Source organism: Podarcis muralis, chromosome 16 (genome assembly GCF_964188315.1).
Source record: "Podarcis muralis chromosome 16, rPodMur119.hap1.1, whole genome shotgun sequence".
Lineage (NCBI taxonomy): Eukaryota > Metazoa > Chordata > Lepidosauria > Squamata > Lacertidae > Podarcis > Podarcis muralis.
Window position 1 is genome coordinate 35,202 of NC_135670.1, and position 19,754 is coordinate 54,955.

Below are 19,754 nucleotides of genomic sequence, written 5' to 3' on the forward strand. Positions count from 1 at the left end.
CCACTGTCAAAAGCTCTTGCCATTAGAAAGTTCTTCATCTCAGTGAACTCCTATGTTCAAAGGAATTGTCTCCCCCCCCCCCCGCCCTGCATTTTATAGCAGCCCCCTTCTTGAGGCCTCCTGCGTGTTTGCACTGTCATTGCTCTGGATTACAAGGTGCAACAAGGACAACCCTTTGTTTCAAGAATCCCTTTCCCCAAGCACAGCTTGCAATCCGCCTTCCCAAACTGTCTCCTGGAAGGGCCAAGCAGGCAGTTTCAGTCTTGCTTATTTTGCAACAGGAAAAGGCTTAACTGAGGATGAGCCAGCAGAACTCATCAGCCTGACTTCCTTGCAGGAGTCTGTAAATCCATGTACAAAGGGGTCACATACACTCTGTAAGCCAAGTTTTGCACTGTCAGAAACTCTTGAAGTCTTCAAAGATCAATGCGCCAGGGAAGCAGGGCACCTTTTCCAGTCAAAAGCCCACATTCCTTTATGAACCTTAGAGGCGCCACATGAGCACAGTGGGGACGCCCAGAGCTGGAGCAGATGCACTTATATCACACACGTGTTTTTGTGTGTGTCCGTGTGAGGGACAGCAGCTGACGCAGAGGAATAGCCCCTCTCACCGCGGCGACACCCTCTTAACGCACACCGCTGCCGTTGGGCTAATTATAAAACCATCTGGTCCCATTAGAAACTTAATTCCTATGGGAGGGAGGTTGGTTTCAGTTCTTCGCGCTGGAAGCAAGTTTTAGCAGAGCTGCCTCTCGCAATGCTGATAAAAGAGGCGCCCATCGGGCTCACCTGGACATCTCTACAGGAAAACAAGCTGGTTTATTCAGAGTTCAAGGGCTTGCACTTCACTTTGTGGAAGCAGCCGATCACATCCAGCAACAACGAAAGCACCTTTGCAGTAATGGGGGAGAGGAGGAGCAGCCCACCCACAGCCAGCCCCAGAGATGGGGCTCTTATGTTTATACCCGACTTTTCTTCCAGCACAGAATCCAAAGCAGCACAAATGGTTGCATGGAGAGAGGATCCCCCCCATCCAGGGAGTGCCCTCACCTGGACCCCTGAGCAAAATACTGACCTCCCAGTGCTTCTAGACATCTGGGGAGGCCAGTGAAACTGCAGAATCTCCTCTGTGACAAGGAGCAGGCGTTAGGACTGAAGTAGCCACTTGGTCTGAAGAGATCCTTGCAGCAGCTGGGAAAGTGCAGTGGGGAGGAGGCCCCGGCTGCCGGGCCAGAATCTGGGACTTGGCAAAGTAAGGCCACACTGGACGGGAGACTTCCCAGGAAGCCTCTCTCAAGGCAGTTAGTTACTCTTCTATTTATTAAAAAAAGAAGTATGCCAGTCTGGGTGCCATTCTGGAAGAGAGGTGAGGTATAAAGGAAAGAAGGTAACTCCTCTGGAGTGGCTGTGGGGATGAACACATTTGTGGCCCCTTATCCCCAACACACACCCAGAGGCAGGAATGGGCTGTGGGAAAGTCTGCCCGTCCTTCGACCTTCCCAAAGCCAGGGAGCTCTTCAGCCAGTCCATTTGGCCTTCAGCTTCCTTCACAGGCGCTGGCTGCACCTTTTAGCCCCAGGGCCCAGGAGTTCACTTGTGCACCAGTCCCACAAAGGAGTGTGAAATCCCTGGGCAAGGCTGCCACACAGAGCATAAGTGTATCTTTGCTCCTGGGCCGCTGAGGAGAGCCAGTTCGCCCCCAGCCGAAGGATTGCAAATGCTCCCCACGAAGCCACAGCCCACGTGATGGGGGGCAGGGAGGAGGCTGCCCACGGCACCCCCCTGCCCAAAGTGGCCGAAGGGAGAAATGCCTGCAAGGCAACCTGCAGGTGGCCAGAACGGGCCAAGGCCCTCAGGAAGAAAAGGAGCGCCCAGCCAAGTCATCTTCTCCTAAAAAGAGACTCCATCCTGTCACCCTGAGGGAGTGTCACCAGGTGGTCCTCCTCCTGGAAGGGGTCCTTTCTCCGCTCCAGCCACCATGGTAGGCAGCCCAGAAGCATCCTGGCTTTTCAGCAGGTCCCAAAGAGGGCAGGGGGGGGGTCTCCTGTGAGGTGGGCCCCAGGGTGGTGCCCTTCTTCAGAGGCCCACCTTCCCATTGGGTTGGCAGCAGTTTGTAGGCTGGCTCTGCAAGGGGTCCCTGCCAAGGCCCAGAGCGAGGAGTGGGCTGCCATTGGGGATGGGGGCGCCCTGAGGGGGGGCCGGCTCAGGTGCTGCTTCCTCCTCCTCCTCCCCACTCAGAAGTAGCTGCTCCGTCTCTGTGTCCGAAGCCTCCCAGGAGCTGCAGCATTTGTTCTCCAGGCTGTAGAAGAAGGAGTGGGTGCGGAAGGCGGCGCTCATGTCCTCCTTGATGCTCTCCAGGATCTGGGCGAAGGTGGGGCGCAGGCGGGGGTTCTGCTGCCAGCACCAGGTCATCAGCTCGTGGCTGGAAGATCCACAAGGGCAGGAGGGGGGTGGAGAGTGAGACGGGCAGGGGGTCACTTTCCCCTCCACTACTGCACCACCTCCACCCCAGAGGCTCCACAAGGCAGCCTTGACACCAGCCTGCTGCTGGCTCCCAAGAGGAGCCGCCTTGCTGTGGAGGCCCAGATGGGGAGGCCCCCACAGGCCACGCACAGCCCAAAGAGTGCCAGCAAGGGGCCCGAGGGGAGGGGAGGGGAGGGAGGTGCATCTGCCTTTGCACAGCCCAGATGCTACCTGGATGGACTGACAGACAGACACTGCTGGGGCGCTTACAGCTTCTGGGGACAGTTCTCTGGCTTCTCCAGGACGCCGTTGTCCATCACGAAGTGCAGGACCTGCTCGTTGGACATGCCCTGGTAGGGCTGCTCAGCCAGCGTCGCGATTTCCCACAGCACCACCCCAAAGGACCTGCAAGAGAAGAGTCAGTCTCTTCCTCCTTGCCTCTTGCCACAGGCCACAGGTGAGGAGAGGCGCCCAGGACAGCCATTGTGCACAGCTGCTCTTCGCAAGGTTCACGGTGGGAGGGAGCAGACAGGCCCCCCACACGAGGGTCCAAACCAAGATGCTGCTCAAGTGCAGGGCCTCCGCCTCCTCCCTCTGCCCCACAAAGAGCAGCAAAGAAGACGTGAGCAGGAGCCACACCGGCCACCCTCAGCCTCCGTCCCACACATCCTTGAAAGTACCTGCTTCCAGTCCCAGATTATCCTGGAGTGAAAATACCATGGAAGGGTGAACAAAAGTGACAAAGGTGTGCCAGAACTCCCTGGGACTGGAAACCTGCCTCCCCCCCCCGCCCCCCGCTGCTCTGGAGGACAAGCCTGCCCCTTCCTCTCCCAAGCACCCACCAGATGTCCGAGTGTGTGTTGAAGAGGCCGTCCTTCAGGGCTTCCGGGGACATCCAGCGGACAGGCAGCAGACCTTTCCCCCCTTTGCGGTAATAGTCCGTCTCATAGATGTCCCTGGTCATGCCGAAATCTTTTGAGGGGAACCAAGATGAAGAGAATTTGGCAGGGAGGGAGACAGGCAGCCGTCGGAGCCCTCGGGGCAACAGGGGGTCTGGTCCAGGGAGGCCACCAGAAATGGGGGAGGGGGTTGTTGCAGCAGCAGCAAACAAACGCTGCTGCCCCCCTGGGCATCCGAGCCTCAACCACGACCACCTCTACTCGTAGGGAATGACAATGATAACACCCCTGAACCCCAACCTGGCCTCACCCCCAATCTTCACAGTGAAGTCCTCTGACACCATGCAGTTGCGGGCAGCAAGATCCCGGTGGACAAACTTCTTGGCGTTCAGGTAGGCCATGCCATCCGCGATCTCGCCAGCCATCTGGATCATGTCCCTCAGCGATGGGGGAGGCAAGCCAGGGTTATTCTAGAGAGAAAGAACCACAAAATAGCCTGTCCCAGGGCAGGGGGGAAGAGACCAACAGGACTTCTTCTCTAGGAAAATTTCCTCAGCCACTCCCGGAGAATGCCATGCGCTCAGTCTGTCTCCATACTTTGGTTTTGTCTCCCAGCTACTATTTGAAGCTGGCAAAAGCCGGCAGGCAAGTAGACCCCGGACTGGACGCCACCCTCCAAGATGGGAAAGGAGTTTATGAACTCCCTCAGTGCCCTGAGCAATGGAACTTCAGCACAAATGAAAGCCCAGCTTCCCATGGCGTAATGTGGGCAATCCCCACCCTCTGGCTTTGGACTGGATTGGCGACATGTTGCTCTGCTGCAAACAGGTGCAACTGCTTCTCCACCCAAGCAGGCTGCTTTGCTTGAGCCCTGGAGGGAAGCCTGGGGGAGGCTCTGCAAGTCACTCACCTCAGCTTCCGGCCTGAGGGAACGGAGGTAGCTTTTCAGGTCCCCCCTCGTCATCAGCTCCATGATGACCAAGGCAGGCTGGCCCTGGGAGACTACGCCAAGAAGACGGACCTGAGAGCCAGCAGAGATAAAAGAGGCCCGCTGGCATGTAGAGGACGCTCTCAAAGTGCTCAGCGCGCACACAGGAGGGGGGTCCAGTAACCCTAACACCACCCCCACAGAGTAGGCCAGTATTAGCATTCCCACACTGCGGGGTTGAATGGGGCAGGATGAGCACCTGGCGGATCACCTCCGACCCTCTAGCAGAGCAAGACGGGGACAACTCTCCCTCTTTGCATTGCTGCAATTGGTCATCCAAACACCAATTTTGGCACACCCCATGTCATCTAACCACATGGAAGCTGAAATCTAGCCTCTCTGTTCCTCTCTGGGAATCCAGGCAGGGCTGCCCACCAACCCACAGATCAAGTTGCATAATCCCCGAGGCTGACCAAGTTATTTTGGCCCCCGAGGCAGAATGTCTCACGAGTGTCTCCCCCTGGGAGAACAAAGCACAACAATAGCAGCTCTGGTACCATATGCTGCTTTTCCTGATGCCGAAACTCAGCTGTCCAAGGGGAGGGCCGGCCCACTTACCACGTGGTGGCACCTGAAGGCTTTCATGACGGAGGCCTCATTCAGGAACTCGATGCGCTCCCGCGTGGTGGCCAGCTCGTTGACCGTCTTCAGGGCCACCCTGGTCTTCTCTCCCTCCTGCTCAATGTCCTTGGCAAGCCCTTCGTAGACCATCCCAAAGGAGCCCTGGCCCAGCTCCCGCAGCACCGTTATCTTCTCCCGCGGCACCTCCCACTCGTCCGGGACGTACACTAGCCAAGGAGAGGCACCGAAGGAAAAGCACAGAGCGCTCGGTGTGGGGCACACACATATGCCCCCCGGAGGCAAGGCTGGGGGGCCTGGAAGGTGGCGGAGTGGCAAGGCCAAGGGTAGAATCAGGTGGGGAGTCCTGCACAAGCCCCCTGCAACACTGAGTGGGGGGGGGCACAGCTGCTGCTTCCCCAACCTGCTGCCCTCTAAAAGAGCTGGACCAAAACTCCCGTCAGTCCCAGGGTGGTCAGGGATGCCCCGGCTGGGGACAGGGGAGGCTTAGGGCACCAGCAGCAGCATCAGTCAGTTCCATAGCAATGCTCCACCTCTGGCCTGACAGGCCGAGGGTCCCCTGTGAAAATGGCGTCCTGCCCGCCTCTGCCTCTGCCTTCGAAAGGTGAGCCGTACTCACTGTTTGAGGTGCTGAAGTATTCAGGGTTGACTGAGGCGTACAGCGTGCCACTGGGATATCCCTCTGTGCTTCTGGGAGGGAGAGACAAAGGGCTCAAGGTCCTTTGCATGGCAGGGACCACAGTGGCGGTGAGTTCCCCTCCCCCTTAGGACCCTCCTGTGGGATTTTGGTCCAACCTCATTGCTGACCTGCTCCATGTCAAGTTAAAGCAACACTTCTCTGCCAGTAGAAAGTGTGAGCCGACCCTTCCCCAGAGAATGCTCTGGAAGGGACACACACTGACCATCAGCCAGGCTGGCTCTTGGGGGGTGGAGACCCATAACATCTGGAGGGCCACAGATTCTCCACTCTGTGTTGCGGGGGGGGGGGGGACCACCTCTAACAGCGCCAGTGTCCTGCCGGTTCCATATTACCTTTTCTTGTTGTATAAGAAAACAAAGACGGCCAGGCAAGTGATCCCCACCATCAAGACAACGGGCATCAGCGTCAAGAGCACATAGAAGTTCCCGGCTTCCTCTTCCTCTACTTGTAAGGGTTAATGGTGGGTGTAAGTGGGGGGGGGGCAGAGAAAGAAACACGTAATTATTACACAACTAGTTAACATTGATCAAACAACTTGCCCCAACTGGGTTTGTTTGTATGGTTTTAATATCCTAAGGGGGACTCCTGGGCCATTTCAGGCTCTTAGAAACGACATGTACACAACTCACACACACACACACACACACACCCCACTCAACGGCTGCTCTGAATTCCATTTGCTGGTCTGGGGCAATACGTATTTTGTCTGCTTTCCTAACATTTGGCACCACGTGATAAAAAAGGATTCTAAATTTACGCACCAAATGACCCACAGCATTTTGGTACAACTGCTGGCCATCATTTGGGCTCCCCAATTAAGTGGATGGGACAAGCCTCTGAGGAATAGAAATGTTGTCCCCATAAACATCCTCCCTTCTGTGCTCCTAGAGGCAGAGAGACCACATCACTTTCTGCACAAAGGCAGCCTTGATTACTGGAGACTTAATTACTGAAGCAGTTGCTCCCTTTTCTATCTATTAATCTCTAGACACTTGGACTGAAGTACAGTGGTGCCTTGCAAGACGAAAAGAATCCGTTTCGCGATTCTCTTCGTCTAGCGGTTTTTTCGTCTTGCGAAGCAAGCCCATTGACAGCTTAGCGGATTAGCGCTACAGCGGTCTAGCGGCTTTTCGCGATCAGCTGTTAAGCGGGTTATCAGCGGAACAGCTGATAGGCGGCTTAGGAAAAGGGGGGGAGAGCGAAAAAAAACCGCGGGGACGTGCAAGATTTTTTCGTCTTGCGAAGCAACCCCATAGGGAAATTCGTTTTGCGAAGCGCCTCCAAAAAGGAAAACCCTTTCGTCTAGCGGGTTTTCCATCTTGCGAGGCGTTCGTCTTGCGGGGCACCACTGTATATTGTTTTGGGAAGGGGTGTTAAAAGGGGTTGTTACTGATTTTTTAAATCTTTATTTTAGATTTTATTATGATTTATGTGGAAATTGTCCAATTTGGTTCTGTATTTTTTAATGTTTTATTTATTGTTGGTGATTATTTCTGTAATACTGTATTTTTTCATGTTGTAAGCCACCTCGAGCATGGTTTGAACTATGGAAAGGCAGCATAAAATTATGTATTATTGTGAGTTTGTGGGAGCCAGACTACTCTAATCCCTGGATCTAGCAAGTGTTAAAATCTTAATAATAGCAATAATAATAATTTATTATTATTATTCCCCGCTCATCTGGCTGGGTTTCCCCAGCCACTCTGGGCAGCTCCAATAATAATAATAATAATAATAATAATAATAATAATAATAATAATAATAATAAAGCAATAAAAGATCAAACATTGAAAACTTCCCTAAACAGGGCTGCCTTCAGATGTCTTTTAAAAGTCGGATAATTGTTTATTATGGGAGGGTGTTCCACAGGGTGGGAGCCATCACCAAGAAGGCCCTCTGCCTGGTTCCCTGTAATCTTCTCGCAGGGAGGGAACCGCCAGAAGGCCCTCGGCTCTGGACCTCAGTGTCTGGCTGAGTGATGGGGGTGGAGATGCTCCTTCAGGTCTACTGGGCCAAGGCCACGTGGGGCTTTCAAGGTCAGCACCAACACTTTGAATTGTGCTTGGAAACGTACTGGGAGCCAATGTAGGTCTTTCAGGATTGGTGTTTTATGGTCCCAGCAGCTGCTCCCAGTCACCAGTCTAGCTGCCGCATTCTGGATTAATTGCAGTTTCCGGGTCACTCTACGTAGCCCCACATAGAGTGCCAGGCTAGGTTCCTGGGTGATGCTCACTTTTGGGGCTGATTAGTCTCCTTTTGTCACCAAGGCCCACAAAGCCACCATCTATTTATGGAAGGGGGTGAGGACTGGACTACAGCTCCTACCAGGTTTCCAGGCAGCTGGAGCCCAGGAACAGCAGCAGGTTCCCCTCCCCATTTTCATTCATCCAAGCAGCTGTGTGCTTCTCCTCTTTGCCCCGAAGGGATCTCTTTCACCATTAGCCCCCAAGGTTGCTCTGAAAGTGGCCTAAAGGAAAACTTTTTTTCTGCAGTTCCCCAGAACACCCCACCTGCCAGCATCTGGGGCCACATTTTCATGAGACGTTAAGCCAGAGATACAAACTGTTCCAGGCATCCTTGCTTGCCCTGCCTCCCGCTGCCCCCCCCCCCGGCATCATCACAGGGTTTCTCCATTGTGTCACCAGATGAACCTCCCTGAACTGCCAGGGTTGCTTAGTCCAAGTCAACCCTCCTCTTCCTTCTCTCTTCTGCTTGCCCTGCCTACGCTCAGCCTCCACCACCTACCTGGCCCCAGGATGTAAAACTTGATCAGTCCGGTCCACGAGCCGTTCCCTGACAGTGAAGTGGCCCGGACCTTGGCAGAGTAATTTCCAGGCTGGAGGAGGTCGAGGAGGTAGCCCCCGTTCCGAGTGTAGCGGTGGCGAGAGACGCAGACAACCGAGGTGACTTTCTGCAGGTGAGGAAGAAGGAAGCGTGAGTGGTGCCTCAGGGGCCTGTGGATCACTCTTGGAGGTGGGGAAGTTTGAAACCCCAGGCTGGGGGGGGGGGGGGGGCAAGGATGTAGTGGCTGCAAGTGGCAGGGTCTAGTTAACCAGAGCCAGGATGCTACTGCTGCTGGGTCAGGCCAAAGGGGGACCAACTACTCCAGCATCCTGCTTCTTCTCACAGTCACCAACCAGATGCTCTGAAGGGATCTATCCCCACTGCTGGTGTTGCTGAGCACACTGCCTCTGATCCATCATGACTACTAGTAACATTACAGAGTCTTATCCTCCATTAACAGCTCTAATCCCTCTTTGAAGTCAGTCACCATCACTACCTTGTGCGGCAGCAAATTCCTCTCTCCTGCTTGTCCTGAATCTCCAAACCTTCCGTCTCCTGCTGCCAATAAATGTTCCAGCGCTTGGCCCTGCTGCCACCACTAGGCCTCCAGCCCCTTCCTCACCTCACTCTCCCGGCTGTACTTGATCTCGTACTTGAGGATGAGCCCGTTGGGGTTCTTCGGCTCCTCCCACTTGAGGAGGACTCGGTTTTTCCCTGCTGGCTCCCAGGTCACGTTGCCAGGGATGTTGTCTGCTAGAGCTGAGCAGAGAGAGCAAAGCAAAGGAACTCCTGAGTCGGCTTCAAGTGGAGTCAGGTGTGGGATTTAGTACGGCTAACGGAAGCCCATCACACTCTTCCCTTCCAGGCAGGGCGAGAAGGAGCACAGAGCTCTTCATAGCTCATGGGACACCTTGTGCAAAATGCTTATTCCTGGACCACATTTGCATCATTCCCAGAGCCGGACCACCCATGAGGCAGACTACGGCAACTGCCTCAGGTGGCAGATTCCAAAGGGTGACTCCAGAAACGAGCCCCTGCCACCGCCACCACCAGAGAAGCGGTTGCAGCAGCTTCCAAGTTCCAGCAAGATCTCATGAGAGCCCTGCGCAACATTCCTGAGACCTCAGAAAGTAAGATGGAGTGTCTTGCTGAATGAAGTCTTGGGAAGCTGGTGTGTGGCCTCTGCATGATCTCGTCAGAACCTGGAAGCCACAGCCCCACAACTCCAGTAATTGAGGCACCGCAGGGGCAGCAAGGGGGGGACAGATGCACTGGGCGACATCTTCCCATTCACTGCAGGTGACGAATTGAGACAGGCCGCCCCGATCATTCCGGTAGGGAAGAGCCAGTTGATTCAGACGATGGACTGCACAGGCTACTTACCAGCTAGCGATGGGGACGGGAGTTGTACAAAGAGGCATGACCAGGGCTGGCCTTACCGTGAGGCAAAGCAGGGCAGACAGGCATAAAGGGGCAGCTGAGCTCTCTGCTTCTGCCCGGGGGCTGATGCCCCCCCCCACGTGGCTTGCTGGAGGGGCTCTCTGGCACTTACGTTCCGGCATGGTTCTGGCAAAGACAAAGGTGGCAGCGCTGCAGCCCACAGTCTGCGCAGCGTGGTTGCAGGCGTGGATGTCGATGCGATACTCAGTAAAATGGCGCAGGTTAGAGATGGCCGTCCGATCCCGGACCACTTTATCCTCAAAGATGCGGAAATCCTTCTCAGGTTTGGAGCTGCTGGACTCTGTGCGGTTTGGGGTCACTCCATTTCCCAGGACCTCTGGGGACGATGTGTTGGCAAAGGCGTGGCCAGGAAGAGGGGTTACGGCAAAGGTGTCCCTGCGCCTCTTTGGGATCCTGGCACAGCAAAGGAAGCAGAGCGGTGAGGCCTTGGGGCAGAGTGTGGGGTAGGGCAGGCCTGTCTGCTGGGAGATGCTGTTTGCCCTACACCTCAAGGTGGACAACAAGTGTCATGCCCAGCCCTTAGTCCATGGAGGACAAACCAGACACAGTCGGGTTAGGGTCCAAACTCAGTCCAGCCCCCAAACGTATTACAATAGAAAGCTGGACAGGAGTTTACACAGTCCTTCTGCCCGTGATACTGATTTCCCCAGGATCCCCCCAACAGTTAAGAGTGTGGGGATGTTTGAGTGCCTGGGGCTTGGTAGGCAAAGGCAGGCAATAGGAAGAAGGGAAACTTCTGGTCCTGCAGGGGTGGGGGAGAGGGGAAGAGACCCCCTTTTCTTCCTAAAAGCGGTCCATTCTCTGCAGCCCAATATTGCAACCTGATTGTCTCCACTGTCTGCGCATTTGGAGAGAGCCTCCAGATGGTGGGGCAAACTTGAGGCATCCCTTTAAAGAAATGTTTCTAGTCCTCAGGAAAAGCCTGAAAATGTGTGAACATTCCTTTTCATTTTCGGCTACACTCTGCAGCTTACCTGTAAGAGATCTTGTTGATGGAAGTGACTTTCCAGGGGGGTCTGAAAAAAGACAAAGAAGGTGAAAATCTCTGCTTACTACCCCCTGGCTCCAGCTTTCTCCTCTGCCTCTGGTGAATATTTCAGCTGATGAGGGTGCAGCCACAGTGGTGGGAGCAGGTGAGAGTTGGTGGCCCAAAACATCCGGGTTGGAGAAGGCTGAGGTTGCATGTCACTGGGGAGGGGACTCCCCACCTCCATTTCCGCCTCAGACAATATTGGAGAGCTGCTGTTGCTGCCAGTCAGAGTAGACATTACCAGGAGAGATAGGTAAAACCACCCTGACCTAGAATAAGTCAACTCATGCCAGTCTTTTCAAACTTTTTCAGACTAGCGCTGCAGGACACTTGTGGAAATAAGGCTCGGGATTCTCCAGAGCCCCGTTTGGGGGGGGGGGGGTTTGCTGGGCTTGCAAACAGTTGACAGTGCCATTCCTGCCTAACATTTTCAGGCTCAAGATGTCTGCTCTCCAGTTGGGGAAGGAGCGCTGGGAGTCAGTGGAAGGTTTGGAGTGCCAAGACGGCAGAGAGAACCACCACCAGTTCTGACAGGCTCTCCCGCCAGCTGACCATTGCTGCTGTCAGCCCTGACTTCCGCCCGCCCGCCCATGGAGTCACAATCCCAAACCCCACAGCCTGGCCTGCACAGCTCTAGCCCCGGTCACCTGGGGATGATGATGGAATTATGCAGGAAGTTTTCAAACTTCTTCTGGAAAGAGACGGTTTCATCCCTCAGGGGGGTTTGCCCCACAGGGCTTTGACACGGGCAGCACTGCTGCTCCTCTCCGTCCTCCTGGCCTTCGCCATCGTCTGTGTCAAAGCGGGTGTCTGCGCTGCTGGTGGGCAGGCGGAGGCCTGGCAGGGTGAGAAGAGAGAGGGTGTGAGCAAAGGCCCTTTGGGGCTGCGCAAGGTCCATGCGCCACGGAGCAGGCCAGCCACCTCACCTTTGTGGCAATAGTCATTGACAAACAGCTCAGAGTCCTCCGCCAGCTGCTGCCACAAGACCAAGTAGTAGGCGATGTTGCCGTTGGGCTGGCTGGGTGGCTTCCAGCGGACAATGAGGTGGGACGAGGAGTTGGACATGGAGATGACGTCCCGGGGAACTGTTGGAGCTGGACATCGACAGGAGGGCAGACAGTGTAATTGAAAGAGAGAGAAAAAAAGAGGGAGAGAGAGACCCAATATACAGAGCCAGTGTGTTGTGGCAGCTAGAGTGTCAGGCTACAACCTGAGAGAGACCAGGGTTTAAGTCCCCATTCAGCTATGAAGCTTTCTGGGTGGCCCTGAGCCAGTCACTGCATCTCTCAGTCTAACCTAATCTCAGCCATCTTTAAAGTGTTAAGTTGGCCGCAGTGCAGCCCTCCATCTCATGCTAGGCCTCTTCTGCCTCCACAGAAGGGAGAGCTCCTTTCAAGGTCCCTCTGCTGCAGGCCCAGAACCCCCACGGCATCCCAGCAACTCTACTCAGAGCCCAGTCCCAGTCCAAGGAGCAGCTCTGGCACCCAGGGGTGGATGACACTGGTCACAGGCTCCTGCTCCTCCCGCCCGCCCGCCCGTGTTACCTGCAGGCATGGTACGGATGTAAACCACCTCGCTCTGAGCCCCGTAGTTGCGCCTCTCCTCGGCGGTGGTGAGGGTGATGGCGCGCACAAAGATGGCATACTGGGTCCAGGGCTTGAGGCTCTGAAGCACCACCCCCGGCTCCTGCTCGTTGTTCAGGGGCGGCTCCACGTCCACCACGTTCCAGCTGTTGGCACCGCAGGCATCCTGCCCAATGTATTCCGTCACGTTCTGGAAGGGCCTGGGGGATGAGGCACCCAAGGGAGGGTCAGGCCTGCAGGAGCAGCCGGGAGGGAGGCAGCTTGGCTCCCCTCCTGCCACCTCCACTGGCTCTCCAACTGCCGCGCACTTGGCAGACCAAGAAGGATGCGCAAAGAGGTCCATTTCAGTTTCTCACTTTCCCCACCTTCAGTTCAGTTCTCCACATTTCCACATCAGTTTGTGGATATATTTTTTTTAAAAGGTTCTCCTAATACACACATTCTTCCAAAGCAAGGTTCCCAATATAAGGCATTTCCTTTGGTCTTTTCAATAATATATTTATTTGTACCCTCCAAGCCTGTGCTTTTCAGAACACATTCAAGTTGCACTGCAAACTTCAGAGAGTCATGAAGGACAGCTGGGTCTTGGCTCCCAGAAGGGTATCTTCCCCTTCAGGTGTGCTGGGTGTCCCCTGAAGCAGCAGCAGCAGCAGAAAAGAGCAAATCCCCCCCGCCCCCCCACACACCTGAGGCTCCCCAAGGACTTACGATTCCTTGTAGTAGATGATGAAGCTCAGGCGGTCGTGGTACTCGGGGGGCCGGTAGCGCTCCCACTTGAGGAAGATGCGATCTGACTCAGTGGTGTTGGACACAAAGCGCAGGATTTGGGTCTTGCCTGAAATATTGGGGGGGAGGGTTAAAACCTGGAAGGAGTCTTGAAAACTAGCAGGGGCGAGGAGTGGGGGAGGAACACAAGTGGCTTCAGGGAGCAACAGTGGAGCTGGCAAAGAGCTGGAAAATTTCATGGGCAAAGGTCAAAATGTCTCTTTCATTTCTAGCTGTGCAAATGACAAAAATCCCAAACCCTGTTTTCACTGAAAATGTTCTGGGAGAAAAGACCTGGAATAAAAGTGGGTCGGGGGGAGGGGTTGGGATGACAGCTGCTGCTGCTGCTGCTGCTGCTGCTATTGGGGTTGCAGGTTTCGACTGCGGCACCCTAAAGATTTAACAGTTTGAAGGTCTCTTGCCTTTTTGATGCAGCAGATGAACAGGGCTGCTGCCCCTCTGAAATGGGAGACAGACCAATGAATGAAAAAGCCGGGCTCCGTGAGCTCTGGTAGTGGCCAGTTTTAAGCAGTGAAGCCAAAAGGACCAACCACCCCAGAAGTCCAGCCTTTCTCCAACTTGGTCCCGCCCCGCCCCCCCATGTTGCTAGACTCAAGTTCACCTCATCATCACCCCTGAGCCTTGGCTGTACTGGCTGTTGGAGCGGCTGGGGGACAAGAGTAACAACAGCTGGGGGCACCAGTTTGGGAAGGCACCCCAACTTCCTTGTGGGGCAACCCCCCTCTCCATCTCCGATTGCCACTGCTACCCTCATTTCTGCCTACGAGGTGCCCACCAGGGTCCCTCGATGCTGTGCCCCCCAAGCCCTCTGCCCCCCAGAGCAACTCACAGGAGGCTCGGTCGCCATTGGTCCGGGGATTGATCTCTGCTTTGTTTTGTCTGCCCTTTGTCCCTGTGATCTCCTCCATGCGGTAAATCTCTGACAGGCAGAGCCTGGGGTTGAAGGCAAAGTACATCTTGCCGACAGGGATGGAGAGGCTGTGGTGGCTCCAGTCCCAGAGCTGCTGGAGGTTCTGGTTGTCCAGCACGTAGAGCGTGTAGTTCCTGGAGGCGAGACGGAGGAGGGTGTCTTACAGCCCGCCCTGCCGGGGGTGGGGGGGAGCCGTGCCCTTGCCCATGACTCACCCGTCCACCATGGAGTCCCCTCGGATGAGCTTGAGGTTCTTGAAGAAGGACAAAGAGATGAGGGCAAAGGAGTGCTTGATCTTCAGGAAGCCTGTGATGGTCTCAATCAGGCCCAGGCTGCCCTGCAGGGCGGAGGCCAGGTTATCTGTAGGAAGGGAGAAGCAGCTTCTAGGCTTTTGCATGTTTGAAATGATTGCCTGGTGCTGTGCTGTGTTCTTTCTTCAAGCACTTTATGCCTTTCAACACACATTTCTTTTACTCTTTTAAAAACCTGTCCCAAGAAAGGGGAGGTGGCTTCCTAACTGGCATGAATAATAATAATAATAATAATAATAATAATAATAATAATAATACCTTTATTTTCAATGTACAACCTGTATACAATGAAATTAACCGAGCCTCCCCCCCCCCCACACACAAACACTCAATCTCATTGTACTCTGTGCTTGTCGCACAACACACCAACTCCGAAAGTCAGTTGCGCTATATTATTTTCCGTTCAGCAGCCTAACAGCCCATGGATAGAAACTGTTTTTTAGCCTGTTGGCATGACTGATTATACTTTATCTCCTGCCCAAGGGTAGAAGATTAAAGAGGTGCTAGCCGGGGTGTGAATCGTCCCTGAGAATTTTTTTCACTCTCATAAGGCAACGATCCCTTGCAATGTCATCTAGCGGGCTCAGGGGACAGCCCATGATATCATGTACTGTGTTCACCACCCTCTGTAGAGACTTTCGTCCGTGGCTGTCAAGCCAACGTACCACACTGTGATACAATATGAGAGGACACTTTGTTTTGTGGAAGGTCATCAATTGTTGTTTAACATTGTTCTTTCGCAAGACCCTGAGGAAGTTGAGTCTCTGTTGGGCCTTCCTAACCACCTGAGTTACATTGCTTTTCCAAGTGAGGTCTTCACTAAGGCAAACTCCCAGGAATTTAAAGGAAGAGACTCTCTTCACACCACCACCCCTGATATATAATGGGGCAGGTTCCCCTCTCTTCCTCCGAAAGTCCAACACCATCTCCTTTGTCTTGCTAATATTTAGGTGTAAGTTATTCTCTAGGCACCATGTAGATACTTTTTGAACCCCCCCCCCATATGCTGATTCATCTCCACCTGTAATTAGACCGATTATGGTAGTATCATCTGAAAACTTAATAATTACAGTGGATGGATCAGATGAAATACAGCCATATGTATACGAGTACAGGAAGGGACTCAGCACACATCCCTGTGGGGTGCCAGTGCTGAGCTTTAGGGTCCTTAAATGGTCCTTCAGCTGCAAAGGAAAAGAATATAGATTCCCCCCCCCCCCCCGAGTTAAATCTGAGGAAATCTGAATGCATGGCAGGCTCACCCCTCAAGTCATCCCTCTAAAGATTCAGTCCCTCAGTGGGCAGAGGCCAGACCTCCCTCCCTGGAGCGCCCAGCACCCTGGGGCCCAAAGCCAGCCACTCACCTCCCCGGCGGATGTTCAGGATGAGGTTGCCCTCGATGAGGGTGCAGCCAGCCAGGTCCCTGGCTGCCCTTGTGGAGTCAATGGTCTTGGTGCCCACTTTGCATTCCTTTGGGCAAAGCCCCTCACACTTGTGGCAGAAGATGCTGAAAGAAGGGGGTTGGGGGAGAGACCTGGGGATGATGCACCCACAACGCAGGGAGGGGCTTCTTTCCATCCCTCGCGCCTCAGAAGCAGCACCTCCCCCCAAAGAATCCCTCAGCCCCCTTGGCAAACCGCACTTCCTGTTACTATTTGTAATGTAATTTCATTATTGGAACTGCATTTCGCAAAGACGAAATGGTAATGGGGAAAGGATGTGGCAGTTGGGAGTTGGCGGGTTTTCTCTGGGAGTTCTGTCTTGACTGGGAAGGTGAGGAGGGAGGGGACTGGCAGACACTGTCTGCAGGAGTCTGTAAATAATACCTGTGGTTCAACTGTAGCCAGTGGCGTAGCGTGGGGGGTGCAGGGGGGGGCGGTCGCACCGGGCGCAACATCTGGGGTTAGGGCAAATCCACAGGTTAGGGGGCGCAAATCCACGGGTTAGGGGGCGCAAATCCACGGGTTAGGGGGCGCCTTGCCCCGGGTGCTGACAACCCACGCTACGCCACTGACTGTAGCCAACCTGTCAAGTAAAAAGATTTATCTTCAGCTATCTGCATAAGGCATATATTTTTTCTCGCAAATAGCTAACAGTTCCCAGGATTTCTTTGACAGACAGGAATGTCTTTTAAATGGATAGCAGGGCAGCAACAGCAACCACAAAGAACCAACTTTGGGTTCATGTTCACACACTTTCATTCTCTCACACAGTATCAGCCAGGCAGACCCACAGCCGGCAGGGCAGGACCCAGACGGTGCACATTTCCTCTCCCTGGCCATGTGAGTTTGTGGGTAGCCTGCACTTGTTATTAGGATGAATGGATGGGAAATGAGATTCTGATTCAACATTAGGAAGAACTTTCTGATGACAGGAGCTCTTTGAAAGTGGAACGGGCTCCCTCAGAAACTGGTGGACTCTGCTTCGGCGGAAGTAGTCAGACACACATTCTGGACTTTAAGGTGTCAGTTTCGAAAAGCTGAAGGAGCTACTGGGTGTGATCCCGTGGTCAGATATACTAAATGAGAAGGGAGTCCAAGTAGGATGGGAGTTTCTAAAAGGAGAAATATTGAGGCCCCCACGGAAACTGGTGTGGCTGCATAAGGAGCTTTCAGATGAGCTGAGAGTTAAGAAGGGCATGTGTACAAAATGGAAGAAAGGGGAAATCACAAAGGAAGAGTGTACACGTGAAGCCAACAGTTGCAGGGAGAAGGTCAGGCAGGCTAAAGCTCAGAATGAGCTCAGGCTTGCAAGAGAGGTTGAAAATAATTTTAAAAGGTTTCTTCAGCTATGCCCGAAGTGAGAGGAAGAACAAGCAAGTGGTAAATGTGGGTTGAATGAGGAAACTGTCAGGTGGATTTTTAGCTCGTTGATTGACCGAACCCAAAGAGGACTCATTAATGGTTGGTCATCATCCTGGAAAAAAGGGACCAGTGGGGTGCCGCAGGGTTCTGTCCTGGGCCTGTTGTTGTTTAACATCTTTATAAATGACTTGGATGAAGGAATTGAGGGGAAGCTCATCAAATTTGCAGATGACACCAAACTGGGAGGGGTAGCTAATGCCACAGAAGACAGAATCAGAATTCAAAATGACCTTAGCAGATTGGAGAACTGGGTGCAAGCTAAAGAAATGAATTTCAATAGGGACAAATGTCAGATTCTGCAAGAAGAACCAGATACACAAATATAGGATGGGGAACCCCTGGCTTACTAGCAGCAGATGTGAAAAGGATCTAGCGGTCTTGGTACCCCTAGCTTCACATGACTCAACAGTGTGATGCAGCAGCAAACACAGCTAATGCTATTCTAGGCTGCAACAAAAGAAGGGAAGTAATAATATCACTCTATTCTGCCTTGGTCAGACCACACCTGGAATACTGTGTCCAATTCTGGGCACCACAATTTAGGAAAGATGTCGACAAGCTGGAAGGTGTGCAGAGGAGGGCAACCAAGAGGAAGAAGAGTCTCTGAGGAATGGTTGAAGGAGCTGGGTAGGTTTAGCCTGGAAAAGAGGAGACTGAGAGGAGACAGGAGAGCCATCTTCAAATACCTCAAGGGCTGTCACCTGGAGGAGGAAGCATGCTTGTTTTCTCCCACTCTGGAGGTTAGAACTCAAACCAATGGCTTCAAGTTGCAAGAAAGGAGATTCCTACTAAATATTTGGAAAAACTTTCTGACATTCGGAGCTGTTCAGCAGTGCAAAAGACTCCCGCGAGAGTGGTGGACTCTCCTTCCTTGGAGGTTTTTAAACAGAGGTCGGATGGCCATCTGTCCTGGATGCTTTAGCTGAGATTCCTGCATTGCGTGGGGTTGGACTAGGTGACTCTTGGGGTCCCTTCTGATTCTACAGTTCTATGACTCTGTGAAAACTGGGGCAAAAGTGTTTGAAGTGACCTGATCAGTCTAACACTTGGCAGAACACAACTGAGCTCTCAGGCCCTTGAAAAGTGTGGGGCGGGCCGGCTGGCCCCCTCACCTGCTCTCGTTCCTCTTGTACCCCGAGGGGCACTCGGAGAGGCACTGCCTCTGGTGGATGACAAACTTGGAGGAGTCGCGGGGGTTCTCCGACACCTTGCGCAGGCTGGCGCAGTGCTCCGCGGTCACGCAGCGCCACCCCTCGTACTCGTAGGTCAGCTCCGGGCAGGAGCTCAGGCAGTGCCCATTGAAGTAGAAGTGGCGGCAGGCGGTGCAGGCGTGGCTGTCTCCCGGGCGGCGGCAGCTCCCCAGGCACTCCCGGTGGCAGCACTCGGAGGAGCTGGTGCAGGCAGCACCCCCCGCTTTGCAGGGACACACTGCAAGGGAGAGAAAGGGGGCGGACGCTGGAGTGGGAGGCAACAGCAGCACTGGGAGAGCTGCCCCTCAGCTTCTCATTTCCCCCCAATCTTCATTTTAGCTCCCCTTATTCCACACACACCCATGTCTGCAGATCCACATGAAAATCAGATGCATTTTTGCACACATTTCACCCAAAATATGTCATTTTGTACACAATTTTGCTTGTATGCCCCTTTGCAAACAATTCCCTCCTTAGCCGGTTCATTTTTTGTATGTTTCCACTACACACACATTTCTGTGTGTATATTTCACTAATACAGTAGACCCGCAATTTACGTGCAGTTAACTTGTGTGCATTCAAAAAAAATTTGAAAAATTGAAAAGGGAGCAGAAAGACCTGACATTGCACCCAATGTGTTTTGACTATACATGATATTTGCTTTATTTGCTATCTCTAATGTAACCTCTGTGTGAGTTGCAAGTCTACCGTATAAGCATTGGAGGAGTGAGAATTTCGAAAAGCAAGCTGGGTATTGGTTTAGTTGAGAGCCTGGCCCTGGCCCAGTGTCCATATGACTGACTTCCATTCTCTTTTATGCTTTGTTTTAGTAATATTCTATTATGCCACCTTGGAAAAACATTTCTAATTTGAAAGGTGCCCTAGAAGTCGGGGCCGGCCCACCCATCAGACAAGGAGAGGTGAATGCCTCAGGCGGCAGGATGCACAAGGGGCAGCAGAACACAATGTAGTGCTTTATTTCCTGCCTTGTTTCTGATGTCATCAGCCTATAAACTGAGAGTAAACTCCACCCTGTCTTAACACTTTTTAGTATTTCAAATCCTAAAGCTTCAGCTAACAGCTCTGTGGAAACAGCAAACAGCAAGGCAGGAGGAGGCAACCTCGCCAAGCATAATTTAAGCTAGTTGCCTCCATTTACTGGCACATAGACATTTGGGTTTGTATGGATCATCTTAATTCATACCA

General features: G+C 53.3%; 1 protein-coding gene across 1 annotated transcript in view; it reads right to left on the minus strand.

Annotated features, from left to right (window-relative positions):
• Positions 1-800: 800 nt before the first annotated feature.
• INSRR (insulin receptor related receptor) overlaps positions 801-19,754 on the minus strand; it is a 31,873-nt gene continuing 12,919 nt past the window's right edge. Inside the window, exons 3-22 of the mRNA XM_028710807.2 lie at positions 18,471-18,786; positions 15,859-16,001; positions 14,399-14,543; positions 14,103-14,317; positions 13,196-13,322; positions 12,449-12,687; positions 11,831-11,998; positions 11,552-11,741; positions 10,849-10,890; positions 9,966-10,267; positions 9,036-9,172; positions 8,375-8,540; positions 5,962-6,073; positions 5,549-5,619; positions 4,909-5,138; positions 4,273-4,383; positions 3,673-3,832; positions 3,306-3,435; positions 2,734-2,868; positions 801-2,422 (exon numbers count right to left, since the gene is read on the minus strand). Of these exons, the coding sequence (XP_028566640.2) occupies positions 2,077-2,422; positions 2,734-2,868; positions 3,306-3,435; positions 3,673-3,832; positions 4,273-4,383; positions 4,909-5,138; positions 5,549-5,619; positions 5,962-6,073; positions 8,375-8,540; positions 9,036-9,172; positions 9,966-10,267; positions 10,849-10,890; positions 11,552-11,741; positions 11,831-11,998; positions 12,449-12,687; positions 13,196-13,322; positions 14,103-14,317; positions 14,399-14,543; positions 15,859-16,001; positions 18,471-18,786 (3,485 nt within the window). The 3' untranslated portion in view covers positions 801-2,076. The remainder of the gene's footprint in view (positions 2,423-2,733; positions 2,869-3,305; positions 3,436-3,672; positions 3,833-4,272; positions 4,384-4,908; positions 5,139-5,548; positions 5,620-5,961; positions 6,074-8,374; positions 8,541-9,035; positions 9,173-9,965; positions 10,268-10,848; positions 10,891-11,551; positions 11,742-11,830; positions 11,999-12,448; positions 12,688-13,195; positions 13,323-14,102; positions 14,318-14,398; positions 14,544-15,858; positions 16,002-18,470; positions 18,787-19,754) is intronic.